This window comes from Danio rerio, chromosome 23, assembly GCF_052040795.2.
Source record: "Danio rerio strain M-AB ecotype USA chromosome 23, GRCz13ab, whole genome shotgun sequence".
Taxonomy (NCBI): Eukaryota; Metazoa; Chordata; class Actinopteri; order Cypriniformes; family Danionidae; genus Danio; species Danio rerio.
The window spans coordinates 34440821-34456880 of record NC_141043.1 but is presented as its reverse complement, the minus strand read 5'-3'; the positions used below and the strand labels follow the sequence as shown (position 1 = coordinate 34456880).

The 16060-nt window shown below is 36.9% G+C and overlaps 3 protein-coding genes and 2 non-coding genes across 10 annotated transcripts in view; 2 read left to right on the top strand and 3 right to left on the bottom strand.

Annotated features, from left to right (window-relative positions):
• The first annotated feature begins 1056 nt into the window (after positions 1 to 1056).
• On the top strand, positions 1057 to 11030 carry zgc:153284. Of its 2 annotated transcripts, NM_001291936.1 has the most exon segments (4): positions 1057 to 1098; positions 3709 to 3867; positions 9168 to 9335; positions 10847 to 11030. In NM_001291936.1, coding segments are annotated over 3 exon segments (363 nt in total). In that variant the 5' UTR covers positions 1057 to 1098; positions 3709 to 3735; the 3' UTR covers positions 10910 to 11030.
• Positions 1655 to 5604, bottom strand: rps12 (ribosomal protein S12). 3 transcript variants are annotated; one of them, NM_001282177.1, is given in 6 exon segments: positions 1655 to 1746; positions 2140 to 2241; positions 3718 to 3820; positions 4013 to 4129; positions 5373 to 5418; positions 5548 to 5587. In NM_001282177.1, coding segments are annotated over 5 exon segments (399 nt in total). In that variant the 5' UTR covers positions 5387 to 5418; positions 5548 to 5587; the 3' UTR covers positions 1655 to 1683.
• LOC137489196 (small nucleolar RNA SNORD100) lies at positions 3889 to 3973 on the bottom strand. The gene has a single exon (XR_015524232.1). It is a non-coding gene; the product is annotated as a small nucleolar RNA SNORD100 (small nucleolar RNA).
• Positions 4202 to 4277, bottom strand: LOC137489192 (small nucleolar RNA SNORD101). Its single transcript, XR_015524230.1, has one exon. It is a non-coding gene; the product is annotated as a small nucleolar RNA SNORD101 (small nucleolar RNA).
• lca5 (lebercilin LCA5) overlaps positions 4830 to 16060 on the top strand; it is a 57985-nt gene continuing 46754 nt past the window's right edge. For all 3 annotated transcript variants that reach the window (XM_087307457.1, XM_087307454.1, XM_087307449.1), the window contains exon 1: positions 4830 to 4885. The gene's annotated coding sequence lies outside the window, so the exon portion shown is untranslated. The remainder of the gene's footprint in view (positions 4886 to 16060) is intronic.

Below are 16060 nucleotides of genomic sequence, written 5' to 3'. Positions count from 1 at the left end.
ATTAAAAGGCTCGTAGCCAGGGTGGGTTTGGGTGGTTAGAAAAAACCCCACCCCCCTACTGAAAAAGTCCAGAATTTGGCCACTAAATTAGCTCATTTATCCCATTTTTACAGTATGCCATCATAAACTGTGAAAAAAAAACTGATTAAAGAAAGCTTTAAGACAATTTTAATTATAAGCAAATAATTACTGGTGGTAAATATAAAATAGTATTGGAAGCTCTTTTGCAAAAATATTGGAAATATTTTCGGTGCATTGAAAAGTGTGGTAATGATTACCTAAAAGCTAAATTAAAATGTCACTAACATACAGTATTTGAACTTCATAATTTAACAGAAAATGAGCGAAGACTGTTAAAAAAAAAGTCCACTTTTGAGAAAAAAAAAAGAACCGCCTGTTTTACGGGCCTGTTTAGCTGTAGTTTTGGTTGTATGTACATGATTTTTGACCAGTAGGCGTCTCTGTGTGGTGTTTTGAAAGATTCGAAACAATGAATCATTTTGATAGTCGGCTCAATTGATTCAAAGCTTTGTTTGTCATCACTAAAGTAAAAATAAATATACCAATTATGTTGCCTTTTACAACACCTTCCTGCTGAGTTCAGCCACAACCTTGATCAAACGCAACTGTCTTTAATTACCAAAAGCTCATTACTTGGTTGTGTTTGATCAGGGTTGGAACTGAGCTCTGCCGTAGAGCTCCAGGAACAAAGTTAAACACCCATGTTTTACAAGATGGAGAAATTTGACGGAACGTTTCAGTGTGACTAATAAACATGAACACGTCTTTCTACTTCTTCCACTAGAACCAAACTAACAGTTGTTGTTGCCAGATTGGGTTGTGATCATAGGCTGGAGCCATAGGATCAAACTACACCGTTTTTTTATATCAAGCCAAACTCATAAAACTGAATCTTCCAACTGAGGTACTGCCAAAATAATGATAAACGTACACCTTTAAGAAAATCGTGCAATTTAGTTTAATTAGCCTCACGTGTCACGCAGTGGGCGGGGTTTATGCAGGCCGTCACAAGTGCGACGGAGTTCTGACACTTTTGGACACACGTGGAGAGCAGCTTGTGGAACTGCCTTACGACAGGTAAGCTCAATTTTAAGTTTGTCACATTAAGTATTCATTGTCAAAATAGAGAAACTTATTCTTTATGTAACAAACGACCAAGGGAGCATTTATAAATGCTTAAAAATACGTAATTCCACAACACAGGTGTCACTAACAGCACAGCAAATCAAATGTAGTAAATTGTTTTTGTAGTATCCAATCTATAAAAAAAATAAATAAAAAAAAACTTGAAACCCTTTAAAAGTAAATTAAAATTGTACTCCTAGATTAAAAGGCTAGTTTCCACCAAAGTAAAGAGATTGTCTTTTACACACGCCGGTCACTGAGTTTCATTAAATCATTTAGAAAAAAAATGAATAGCTGGGACAGATTGATTACCATAGTCTTTTTTCCAGCTACCATGGAAGTAGAGACATGCCAGCAACCAGCTCTCTCAAAAACTCATGTTTACCAGAGGAAACTTAAGGTTGAAAACTTTGCATGGGGGTTGAGGTAAATTTTCCTTTTGTGGTTAATGTCCCTTAAATTCAATTAACTACAACCCAATGTATTAAAAGAACACAAGAAAAGCAACATCTTTTCCAAACAATTTTATTTGGCGCCTTATTTCTTGGATTTGAAGTACTCTTCAATGACGTCCTTAGCCTGGGACTCTTTGCCGTAGTCCTGCAGATGAAGACATGAACACACCAAACATTAAACACCTAAATCAGTTATAAGAAACCTTAAATCCTGTCAATACATTTACATAAAGACGATATGCAAATTTACAAAAACAAATGTTGCCCTTCTAGGGACCTCAAGAGTCAATGTGGGACCTTGAGGCTCGTGTTCAGGCACTCAATCTTGCCAAGACAATCAAATAAAACAGACACGAGGCACTGAGAGCCAGCATCTGGACTCGACCTGGCTTAAACACCCTGCGCCTTAAGCCCAAATATTCCTTTACCAAGTCAGTAGTGAAAAGCGAATCGCTTCTCCCTCATTCTGCACAATGCATCATCTTTCCATCAAAGGAATATGAAGTTAATCAGAAACCGACTGCAGGCAGACGCTCACCTTGATGACTACACAGCTGCAGCCCACCACCTTGCGGGGTTTGCCCTCTCTGTCGATCTTACACAGACCAACCCATTCCCCGAGCTTCTTATTGTCATCAACCTGCACAAAACACAATTAGATTAACAGCAAGCATTTAAACGGCAGTTGCTAGTCATTCTTGTGGGTCCCAACAAAATTTTCCTGGCAATATTAGACCACACGGTTTCATAGAAGCTAATGAGCAATAAAATGGAAACTAGATCAACATGAGGAAAAAATAAAAATCATTTGGGTGGTCTAATTCAAAAGAAGCCCACCCACTAGCTCTATAAATATTGTTCCATTCCTAATTGAAATGCAGGGGTCACCAACACTGTTCCTGGACCACCTTCATGCAGAATTCAGCTCCAGCCCTGATCAAACACACCTGAACCAACTCATTAGAACCTAAAGCAGCCCTTGATAATTACTGACAGGTGTTTTGTTTAGAAACTGAAATCTGCAGGAAGATAGCTCTATCTTCAGAAACAGGGTTGGTAACCCTGGTCTGTAGGACTTATTCACCAGTTTTGTCCACTAGGACAGATTTCAATCCTGCTATAAAAGGTTTTATGTACAGTGTTGTCAAAACTAGTTTACACAAACTGAAGTCATTTATGCCAGGGTAGTAGCTGGCAACATCACTTTAGAAAGGAATGTTGTGCAGATGCTGGATTGTAGTCTGCCATTCTTTCTTTGGTTGTCAGATGTTTGCAAATGCTTACAGACTTCATAGAATACATATTCTATAAATGGATCAAATTTATAGATTTAGTCACAGAACAGACCATTTTTTTGGATCAGCCAAAAGAAATATGCTTTTCATTTATTACAAAAACAGAACTGTCTGAAATGGTTGGTTTTAATAAACAACTTGGAACCTGTAATGTTATAAAGAAAATAACAATAATAATAAAAATCAGCTGAATAAACATTGTAAAATATTCAGTGATGTGAAATTCAGTAACTACTACTGTTGCTGATAATGTTAAACGTATCAAGTGTATTATTTGTATAAAATCAATACTTCAATGTATTTTTTTAGTCTGATTTTCAATAAATGATTACGTTATTCACTCCTAAAACATCCATTGCTAGAGAAGAATGTAATGTATTATTGAAATGTTAGCCTTGGTTGCTGACATGACAGTAAATAAATAATGTGTACAATTAAAAACAAATTAATACATAAGATTTGTTTTAATACACGATTAAAAATTAAAATCTTTTCTGGTGTTACGTTGCTAAAAAGTTAATTTCATAGTCATCTGGAATCATTAAAAGCAGGACAGTCCAGTAAAAGGTTGTATATAGTAGGGGGGATTGTGCAGTACAACACAGGTTTTCACCTTGGAGCAAAAAAAATCATGAGTCATTCTTGTATGTCCAATACATCATCTGGTAAAAACCACGGTCAAATCTAGTCTTACTTCTGTGCGAGATTTCAGGTTGGATTTCATGTCATTTCTTCAACAGAAGGAAAAACTCAAACATGTTTTGAACGGAGATTCTCCTTTTTGGTGAACTATCCCTTTAACATCTCTACAGCTTGCTCACCTTGATGAGGTTGATCTGATGCTCGGCACAGAGAGCCTCCACCAGCTTGACGTACATGGGCTCGTCACAGTTTGCAGCGAGGACGCAAAGATGAGCCTGGCGCCTGCAAGACAGACAAACCATTATCAGCCTTCAAACCTCCTCAATCAGGTATGAGCAATCACCCCCAAAAGTATCTCAGTAAGAAATTGGGTAACGAATGGCAGTTTTCCTCAGAGACTTCAGTAGAGGGAGCCAAATTATCATCACAGATACACCACAAGTGTCATAATGCTAAAAGTAAAAATATTCATACTTGTCGAGGGCCTTGGCGGCCTCACGGATACCGCGGGCCAGACCGTCGTGGATGAGTGCGGTCTTCAGCACTTCAGGCAGAGCGGTGTTGACATCCATCACACCTCCGGCAGCGATGCTGTCAACACAAGAGGACGTCACTGGGGTGGAAAGGGACAATGGTGCACGCGTGTACATTTAACAACCTCAGGCTTCTCAGACTGGATCTCTCACTCATAATTAAGAGTGAAGGGGTATCCGACTAAAGATTGAAAATTCATCATAGCCGAGGTCGGTTTATTTAGGAAGTGAATTAAACCGATGCGGTTTACTTTAAGTATGAACACCGCGGTCTACACTTACTCTCAAGTTAAATTTAAGAGCTTAAATACTATTATGGATTAAATACAAGACAAATGAGATGTTAAAATGACTTCTGATTGAACATGGAAATTAAAAGTACTATTCAAAAAATATATATAAAGCACAATGCATTTTTTATACAAGTTACATTTTTAAACTTTACAACAAGACTAAACACACCATTAAAAGGATAGTCCACCCAAAATAGTGTTATTCTTAGCCTTCTTCAAAACAATTCGAGATTCTTCTGTTGAGATAGTTTGAAGAATGCTGATTGAACACTACCATTTTAGAAAAACAAAATAAACTCAAGTTTAAAACCACATGAGGTAGAGCATAGGTCTCAGACTCAATTCCAGGAGGGCTGAGGCTCTGCAGTTTTGCTTCAACCCTAATCAAACACAGCTGATCCAACTAATGGTGTTCATGACTCTTGAATGCCTTGATTATTTGGATCAGCCGTGTTTGATCAGGTTGAAGCAAAACTGTGCAGAGCTGAGGCCCTCCAGGAATTAAGATTGAGACCCATGAGGTGAAATTCTGTGAACTATCCCTTTAAGCAAGAATAAGGTCTGAAATGGACTTTAATTAGATTTAATACTCATGAATAACCCTGTAATTGAGTCAAACCTGCAAAGTACACTCATGCTAATGGTAACTAACAATAGTAGTAATTTTCTCGTGTCTATTTTGTAGAATGGATGTGTATTATATACACAAAAAAGCTGACCAGTGTTTTATCACAAGGAAAATGAATGGGAACAATCAATATGGTCCATAAAGCTTTTAACACAGGATCGGCTTAAAATAATAGCCATGTGCTACTAGTAACTTACAATTAGTTTTCTTTGAACAGCAGCTCGTTACATTAAGTTGTATTAGTAAAGGGAAAAGTAATTGTTTCAAAACATACAGGTTAAAAAAATTTTTTTAATACTTAAATCATGTAATACTCGTTTATAAATGTTCTTAACGGAGCAGTGCATGCTATGAAGGATGATGTAGCATCAGTCACTCACCCTTCCTCGGCCATTGTAGATTAGCGATGGATGCGAGGAGTTATTCCTGAAATAAAGACATAATATGACGGATATATTAATATCCGTTGCTTTGGATGCATCTCGGGTTATTTTAAAGGCAGGATGGTTAATATTTAAGACCGATTGTGTCAGAGATTTCAGAAGCTCGCCCTACCTTCCCTCTGACTGCGGGTAAAGAGGACGTCATAGCGTCGACAACATTGCTTTAAGCGCTAAAGGGCCCCGTTGGTGTTCAACTCATTGCCTGCGTGGAAAGCAACGGCACTGTTTATAGCGTTTTCATTGTGTATAGTTTTAGTGTTGCTGATTTATTTTATTCAATAAATATCGCTCAGTATCGTTTTAACATTTAAGTACTTTTTATTATTCTCGGTGAACAATACTTAAACGCACAACTAGGTGTTGCTGATGTGATGTCTACCATTTTGCACTATGTTGGAAAAGATATTTATAAATGGACATGATATTTAGGCTACTTTTTCTACAATATATTTTGCATATAAATAGTGTCACCAGATGATTCGACTAGCTCTTTTTGGAAAGTATTTCATTTTAGATTTGCGTGACTTTGTAGGAGAGGGCATCACTTAATAAAATGAAATCTCATATATTATCTGATTATCTGCATAGAAAAATACAATTGATAGAAATAATATACACAGCTAAGTGCTTTGTGTTTTTTGTGAGGTCTAAAATTTAATCATTAACTGTAAAATAACATTGCAGAGTCTGCATCCTAAACAAATACAATTTATCTTTGTTACAGCTGCAAATGTAATTCCTTGCTCCCAAAATCCACTTTAAAATGCAGGCAAATGATAGTCTTTCATTCTATAATGGTTAATGTTACAAGGACTCCACTGGTGCTGCTCCACTGTAATCACATTACAATGTTGATGCAGAAATTATATATGAAGATGCAAAAACCTCTAAAAGCCATCTGAAATTTTCTTCTAATGTGAGCGTTTTTATCAGTCTCCAGTGTGAAGGTTCAGTAATTTCACTTTTTTGGCAAAGAATAAGTTATTTTCATTGTTTTCAAAGTGACATAACTCAACATAAACAAAGTAGGCTGAGAATAATGCTCATTGTTGGTGGAAATTTCAGAGGGCCATTCATTCGGCGCTGGCATGCATCATGTGGGCCAAACATGTCCCGGGTTTAGCAGAGGTGGCACTGTCTTAGAGGCAGCACACAAGACCAAAAGTCAAAAATGTAGTGTTTGGCCCAGGTGTTAAAAAAACTGATATGTGGGCCATGCAAGTCTGGCATCTTGACCCACATTTGAAATACATTTTAATTATTTTTGAGAAAAATTCTATCTATCAGGTCGCTTCAAGAATTAACTTGGCTGAGACTTGGCTCAGATATGGTCCATGTTTAGCCCTTGTCTGGAAGCCAGATCAGAGTCATGTACCAGATCAGAGTCACGTACCGTAATTAACGGTGGAATCTGAACCAAGCAATAGCTGATTTTGTGGGCCAGAGCTGGACCAGAGAAGTTTTGCTGTGTAGGCTGTTCAACATAAATGTGCTGCCCTCAGACATCAGTATTTACCATAGTAAATCTGACTGTTGACAGAGCCTTCATTCCTCTGTGTAATGAATCTCAGTAGACAAAAAAAAGCAAATAAACAAACAAATAATCACAGAGCCTCCTATGTCATACAGTACACTACCTGACAAAAGTCTTGTTTCCTATCAAAGTTTTAAGAACAAATAATAACTTCTTGTTGATCATTTGGTTTCAGAAGTGGCTTATATGAAAGGCAAAGACCTCTAGATTATGCTTATTTTACCAAAATAAAATATGATCATGGCTTAAATTAAAATTATTAAATTAGGACAGTTGTGGCTGGAAGCGCATCCGCTGCGTAAAAACTTGCTGGATAAGTTGGTGGTTCATTCCGCTGTGGCGACCCCGGATTAATAAAGGGACTAAGCCGACAAGAAAATGAATAAATGAATGAATGAATGAATGAAAATTAGGACAGTAAGCTCTGACTTTGCTTAGACAAAAGTCTTGTTACTTAACAGAAATAATGTACAGTATATAATATAAAGTCATGGTGCAGTGGAAAAAGAGTTAATATTGTGTATGACTTCCATGAGCTTGGATAACTGCATCTATACATCTCTGCAATGACTCGAAAACATCTTAATAAAGTCATCTGGAATGGCAAAGAAGGCGTTCTTGCAGGACTCCCAGAGTTTGTAAAGATTTTTTAGAGTCATCTTCAACGCCTCCTCCTTCATCTTACCCCAGACGTGCTCAATAATGTTCATGTCTGGTGACTGGGCTGGCCAGTCCTGGAGCACCTTGACCTTCTTTGCTTTCAGGAACTTTGATGTTGAGGCTGGAGTATGAGAAGGAGCGCTATCCTGCTGAAGAATTTGCCCTTCCCTGTGGTTGAAATGTAAGAGCAGCACAAATGTCTTGATACCTCAGGCTGTTGATGTTGACATCCCACTCTGCAGATCTCTCACACTCCCCAATACTGAATGTAACCCCAAACCATGATTTTTCATTCACCAAACTTGACTGATTTCTGTGAGAATCTTGGGTCCATGCGGGATCCAATAGCTCTTCTGCAGTGTTGGTGATGATTGTGATGCAGTTTAACAGATGATTCATCTGAAAAACCTTCTGCCACTTTTCCAAATGATCAACTAGAAGTCAAGTTATTATTTGTTGCTCATACACCTGAGATCGACAAGACTATGTTAGGTAGTGTATGATGTACCCACAGAATCAAAGTCACCCATGAGCTGTCACTGTTTGCTAACCAGAGAGAGGAAGGACTGTGTGTTGTGTGACTGTCGGCGCCAAAAGCCTAGTGGTTAGTGCGTCGACACATAGCATCAAGATGCTCATGGCGACCCGAGTTCGATTCCCGGCTCAAGGTCCTTTGCAGATCCTTCCCCTATCTCTGCTCCCCACACTTTCCTGTCTGTAAAATCTCCACTGTCCTATCCCAATAAAGGCGAAAACCAATAAAAAAAAAAAAAAAAAATATATATATATATATATATATATATATATATATATATATATATATATATATATATATATATATATATATATATATATATATATATATATAAAGTTATGCTGACTAAGAAATGTCTACAGTCTTGCATCTCGGATGGCCCAAGGGTGAGTAAATTTTTTTTTTTTTTCATTTTTTGACTCAAAAATTGTACTCAATTTGAGTTAATGTGCAATCACTGCAAAAATGCTCCCATGCAAGTTTAGACATGTCAGACTAATAGACTTTATTGTGTGTGTGTGTGTGTGTGTGTGTGGGAGGGAGGGAGAGAGAGTGAGTATGCTCTTGGTAGGAGTGGCTGTCAGGTGAACTATGTCAAAACTTGCTTTCCTGGTCCTTGAGTTGGCTGGGTTTATTGTTTTACACACAGCTTACCGAAATACATTTGAGCTTTTAGCACTTTTAGAAGATGTCTATCACGGTGTATTACAGCAGCGTCAGTGGCTCTAGAGAGGTGTGTAGCTTTACTTTTCAGTTGTCTGTGTCTTACAGTTGATTTTGCATTATTAAACTTGATGTAAACAAATGATTTAGAAAAAATCCATATACATTTTTTAAATGTGGTAGACCGTCGTCATATGTAAAATTACAGTAGTCAAAATACTCTAGAATGTTCTTGAAGTTGGTCTGTAGGAAGATAGTTTTGTCTAATTTGAAGATTAACAGAACTTGCATAGAAACCATAGTTTCTTGTCAACAGTTCATTGTTTTTCTGTTTCGGCAGGTAAAGCAACATCAGGGTGAGATTTTGGGGTTTTTGGATTCCAAAAAGATCAAATACTTTACCGTAGACATCTCCACAAGCAATGACGCAAAGGAGCAGATGAGGAAGAAAGTAGGAAACCCCTCAGCAATGCCTCCTCAGGTGTTTAATGGAGACAAGTACTGTGGGGTGAGTGAGTCTTGGCCTGCTGTCTCTTTTGCTAACACTTTATTTTAAAGTGTCGTTGTAACTACTTATTAATTAATTACATGTATACTTACTATATTGGTCCGAGAGGTTTAGGGTTAATAGGATGTTGTTATGTGTTATTATTGTAAATTTTAATTACTATAGTTAGTAAATAGAACATGTATCAATGAAACATAAAAAAAAGTGTTGTCATGTTTTATACATCTTCGATTCTGTAGAAGGAATGTTTTTTTTTCTCCAGTGTTTAAAGTTATATTACAAAGATTTTCAATCCATAAAAAAGGACACACTAGTCCCCTAAAAATAACAAATATTTACAAATTATTTACTGTCAGTAACATAAATGACCATACAGGTAATTGTTATTTATCATTATTTGTTACAGATTGCAGGTTGTATATTAGATCTTAACTGATATAAACTGCTATTTATAATGATAGTTGATTTGATGATGACCGCTGTTTATATTTGGGTTTAATATCATTAATTAAAAAATTTTAAGGTAGTATTCATTAGTTATTGATTCCACTGAACCCATGAAAATTTAATGGCAACAAATGCAAATATTCAAACTTCCTCAATAAATTAATATAAATATTTATAAATTTCCCATCAGCTCAGTGCCTTATTTATCAGGGGTAGCCACAATGCCCTTCCAGCTGCAACCCAGTACTGGGAAACACCCATACACGCTAACACTCACACATGCACTCATGCACCAAGGACAATTTAGTTTAGAAAATAATATAAAATTAAACAAAATCTTTTATGTATTTTATTTCCATGCAATCTTTGTTGAAGCTATCTAATATTTACTCAAAATTCAGTATCCATGCTCCCCCCCCCCCCCCCACACACACACACAGTTAATTAAATCATTAGCAAACAATGCAACCTTTTCTGTTTTTACAGTCTTGTACAGTTTTACAGAAAAGCACACAAGGTTCAAGTTGTGTGACTGTAATAAAAACATAAAAAGATCATGGAAATCTTCTAAATGCATTGCTGTCAGTGTGGGCTGTTTAGGTTTTTACCAACAAGAGTGTCAGAAGTTGAGAGAAACGACACAGGGCGTACATGTTTGTAGGGCATGTTAATGCTTTTAATTGCGTTTCAAGTGTTGTTTGCACAACAAGCCTTTCCATATAGGTGGAGACCTGTCAGGCTTGTTCAGTTTAACACACCCTTTAAAACAATCCCAATAACTTTATATAGACAGAGTAGTTCCTTGTGAATTTTGTGATCATCCATCTGTCCGCCACCCTGGTGAACATCTTGAGATTCACTTATGATGTTCAGAAAAACAAACATTGCTCAAGTCAGCAAATAATCACACAGCTTCGATTCAAGATGGATGCACTGTGTCTGGATGTACTTTTCCAGGAATGCTACATGAAGTGTTTGTTCAAGTCTTAATCTTCTGAAGACACATTTGTTTCTTTGCGCAAACTCTGAATGTAATCAGTTATTACCTGCGTTTGTGTTTACAGGACTATCAGAAGTTTTTTGATGCAGTGGAGGAGGGGAAACCAGAAGCTTTCTTCAAACTCTGAGCTGCTATTTGCACACTACACTACTGTACACTGAACCCTTCTGTTTGTAAAAGAGAGAATATTTTATGTTTGGAAAATGCATATTTTGCACCATTAAATAAATAAAAGATTTTCTATCATATGTTTTTTCTGTATTTTGGATTTGGGTGAAAGACGAGATATCCTGAGATAGCCTACTTTAAATTTTCAAATACATTTAAAAAAAATAAAATATTGGTTAAAGAAATAAATAAATGGGATGTATTATTAGATTATGTATGGCAAGGACATTTAAAGCTTCACTGCAAAAAGAATCTGTTAATTAATGGTTTTTGTATTTTGTAATACAAATGTGTTTTCTGTTTATTTATTGTTGTAAACTGCAAAATGGGACCTTGATCTCTGTTCTGTTAACTTTTTTTCATGTTGAAAATTCAACTTCACATTGACTTTTATAGACGTATTAGTAGTTTGAAATAATATAAAGTATGATAAATAATATATAGAGAAGTAAGTCTGTAACAGAAAATGTACTGGCAGTTTATTACAACAGCCACAGCCAATACTGGTTACTTACTGAAGCTAAGCAGGGGTGAGCCTGGTTAGTACCTGGATGGGAGACATGGGAAAACTAGGTTCCTGTTGCAAGTGGTGTTAGTGAGGCCAGCAGTGGGCGCTCAGTCTGTGAGAGTCCTAATGTCCCAGTAAAGTGAAGGGGACACTATGCTGTTAGTGAGCGCTGTCTTATGGATGTGACGTTAAACCGAAGTCCTGACTCTCTGTGGTTATTAAAAATCCCATGGCACTTATCGTAAAGAGCAGAGGTGTAACCCCGGTGTCCTGACCAAAGTTCCTCAATCGGCCCCTATCGGTCATGGCCTTGCAATCATCCCCACTCACTAAATTGGCTCTATCACTGTCTCTACAGGCTATGTGATGAGCACTGTTGTGCTGTGACTGCCATCACAGCAAATTCATCAGAGTTAAATTCTCGGTGTTGAAGCTTTTGAGAGTAAAGTGTTGACGTTAAAGAGTTAGATTTTGATAAATGAATATAATAAGAGTTAGAATTGTTTTTATTCAGTGCGAAATCAAGGAGTTATCTTTTCAACACTTGGTGGTGTTATTTCCAACATCCGGGAATTCATGCAGCAACAGTCACTGAAGAATTTTCCAGACGCCATTTTCCATCTGAGATTAAAGCTGCGTCCCAAATCGCATACTTATGCACAATTCTTCGCCATTTTGTAGTATAAATAGTGTAAGTAGTGTGTTCACACTGAAAACTCTAAAAACATTAAGTGCACTTTAATTACCCGGATGATGCACTCATTCAGCCGGTTAAATGAAGTGTGGAATGATGGACACTTCACGCACTCAACGACCGCAGGTTTGCTTACGTAGCGGAAGGGGCGGAGCTATCGGACGCACATGTTGAATAACTTTATTTATTTTGGATGGTAAAAGCAAAATTCTCCTATGAGAGTGATTATAGCGCCTCCCGATGGTTAATGCGGCAAAACTCACGGCAGGTATTATATGATAATTCGGTTGTTTATTTCACTGATTTGGCAACCGTCAAACGTCATCAGGGAAACGGTTTGAATTTCCTCTAAGTAAAAAAACATTAGTGTGCCATTTGGGACAACACTACATACATATACTATCCTGTTGAGTGTGTAAGTGCATAAGTACATAGTGCATTAGTGCATAGTGTATAGTGTGCCATTTGGGAAGCAGCTTTAGAACAGCAACTGGTGAGTCAAACTACCTAAATGTTGGTATTTTACTGACTTTATTTAAGGAAATACAGTTGTAAACATGTTGTTAAGTTAATAACTTTAGAATGGAGTTACAATTTTAAACTTCTGTGGTTCATTCATGGTCGTTTGTGTATCTAGCTTAACTGCATTACTATTGACTTCTTTTCAAGAATGTTTTTATATGCTCACGCATACATAGTGCATAAAAACATCAAATGTACATGTTCAACACATTTCTGTCACGCTTAATGCCATTTTGTGCGTTGTTACCCATCTGTAAAATAAAATCGACACTTCTCCTTTAATTCCAAGCAAACTAGCGAGGGAATCCCCGGAGCCGCCTAACGTTAGCCTACTGTGCCCGGATGCTAACGGCAACACAGGACGGTTTCCATAAGCTCTGGAGAGTTTCAAAAACATATCTGGTGAGTAAATGAACATATGCTTACTTGTAAAAGGCTTCCTGACTGAAACAAATGATTGTTTGTTATTCGTGTACGTTAATTTGGTTATTTTAAACACCGCGGCCCTTTTAAACTGGTTCATTCGTGGCCGTCCATATACCGTTAGTCCATAGACTCGTGTAATAACGTACGCTTGAATTATATTAAGTGTTGACAACCATTAAAGTCGGAATGTTAACATTAATGTCTTTGAATGACCGCGTTTGCACTTTATCTGACATTTAACGTTACAGAAGTCTCCCGGAAGTTGCAGGACTAACGTTAACGTTATCCCGCAAATGCACAGAGACTCCCAGATGCCCAATTAGATGCCCGCAAATGAATGATCATCTCCCGGAAATCGCGCGTCTCCCGCCCGGTCATTAAACACTTTGCACGCCCCTCTCCACCGCATGCCTCCCAGCTCTTCAGGTATGTCGCGCGCAACTCATCCCATTGCTCTTTAGGTACTCATTTCTCCCGCTACTTCCCGCAAATCAACTCTGTATCCCCCGAAAATGACTTTTCCCAACTCGGGATGTCTGACGTTAGTAAGTTAGGCTATTTCTGTTGTCAGGAACATCTTAGTCAAGCTTTTTCTCCCGCATGATATTGTGCTTAAAACTATAGGCTAAACTTAGCATGTACACAACATTTCCGTTTTATTAGTGCGTTGTAAACAGCCACCTGTCTGTAAAATTAATCAACTGATTCATATTTGAGCAGCCTAATGATGATACAGGTTTGATTTGTAGATTTATTATCAATAATCAACATCTGAATCAAAAGATATCTGAAAAAGTGTGAGGCATACTTTGTGATGTTCATCTCTCTTTTTTATCTGAAGGTTATGCATATGTGTTAGATACTAATGTGTTGTTGTTTTTTAACAGCCACAGTTCTCTATACAATAACACAAGACCCTGTGACGGTGGCTGATTAGAGACGGATGGTGTATTTCCAGAGTTGGTGAAATGACCAAGCACATCTTCTTGGTCATATGTGGTGATAATAATGAAGGTATGTTTGATAAAGTTCTGTATTTGTTTTACAATAAGATGAGAGGGTATTAGAGCATTAAAGAATAACAAATGACATGAAGGTGATAAGTTTTGTATTGTGGGTGAACTGTTACTTAAATAATGTTTTGCTCTTTACTTTGCACTTTTCCTCTTCTGCTTATCCTAATATTATAGATTATATTTGGACCTGAAACATCTGCTAGACTCCAGGAAAGGTGGCGTCAATACTGGACCTGAAAGGGCCTAACAAGTTGAATCTGGTAAAGAAACACGCACGCACACACACACACACACACACACACGCACGCACACGCTTACAGAAAACTGTAAGTTTATGAATATTTTTTACACTGTGGCCAATATTTTGGGGAAGTCAGCATCACTAAATGATATAAAAGATTTTAAGATCCTCTAAATTTTGCTTCAAGTGTTGTGTTAAATTCAGGATTCTGGACAGACAGCTGCCTGTTTTTCCAGTTCTAGTCATAGTGGTTAACCTAATTGTTTTTGGAGATCCAACAGTGATATATGTGTTTTTTCTACTTTTCCATATCCTGTCACCTCAACCAGCTGGGAGAGTCAAGTTGTGGATCATCATGTAGATTTTCAAAAGGCGAGTTTAGATTTCTTGAATGTTTTATTTACTTTAAATGTTCTTTTAAATATATCATAGAATTTGATTGCAGTTTGTTTTCAAACATTTTTCTTAGTCATGCTGGAGTCTTGAAGAGTTCTTAGATGAGCATCACCCTACAGTATATTTGTGCATCAGGAACCACCAGACGAGCGATCAGCAGCTACTACTGTACATCGTCATGGATAAAAAGGTCATCCTGTGGCTGGGAAGCACTTCATTCACAGGACATGCTTGATGAGATTTCCTAGCTCCAGTTTGTTTTCACACAAGTTTACAGCATTTATACCTTCATTTAAACTGCTGTGTTTGATATGGAGGACCAAGGAAACAGCAGAAGTGAAAGATTTGCACGCCAAGTTGTTTACAATGTAATTTCAGAAGAAAATTATGCGTTCAGAAGAAAACTATGAGTGACGATATATTGAACTTTCAAATTGCTCTGATGAAACATCAAGTTTGGACATCATATTTTGTTGATACTGTCTTTACTAATAAAACATTTAAAGCAAATTTGACATTGTTGCATTTTAAAAATTGAATGAATTGTTAAAGTTGTGAATGTTTTCAAATAAAATGTTTTTTATTTTGTAATTTACAGTCTATTTGACCTTTTTACCATATTTACACTCAAGAGAGTTGAATAAAATAATATATTACACCAGGTGGTGTTAAATATAGTTACTTTTTTTTTAACTCTGCCCTGAGTTAAAATTAACCCTTACTTCGGTGTCAATGTGCCAACCCTTTTGAAAGTGTTGATTTAAGTCTGTTTTGAGTGGACCCCATGAGACACTTTCAAAGTGTTGAAATTAACACCCATAGAGTTGTTTTGGGTCCCCATATTTTGCTGTGATCGCATCATCCAAATTGATGCTGCACACTGGTGGTGGTGTGGAGAGACACCTCCCCCCAAGCCATCGTGATTGTAAAGTTATTTGTGTGTCTAAATACACATTACATTAGATTACAAGGTTTTTGCAGCGTAATATACAACACAAACCCACACAATAGATCACTTTAAATTATAAAAATGTTAAGAAATGTCACTTTTTTGTTTTTCAAGGTTAAAAAGTTGTTGAAAGAAACATCAATGTCCTTTAATGCAATTTTAAAAGTATAAATAAACTGGGGAAATTTAAATAAAACATTAATCAGATTATACAAAAAACTGCTAATTTACGGATATTTTTTACAGAGTATATTAATTACTCTGTTGATTTGATGCTGAAAACTCATTTTGGTCCCACAGGCATATCTAAATATAGCACCATATTTTAGAGCTGTGGGAAAAAATTTCCCTATTTGGC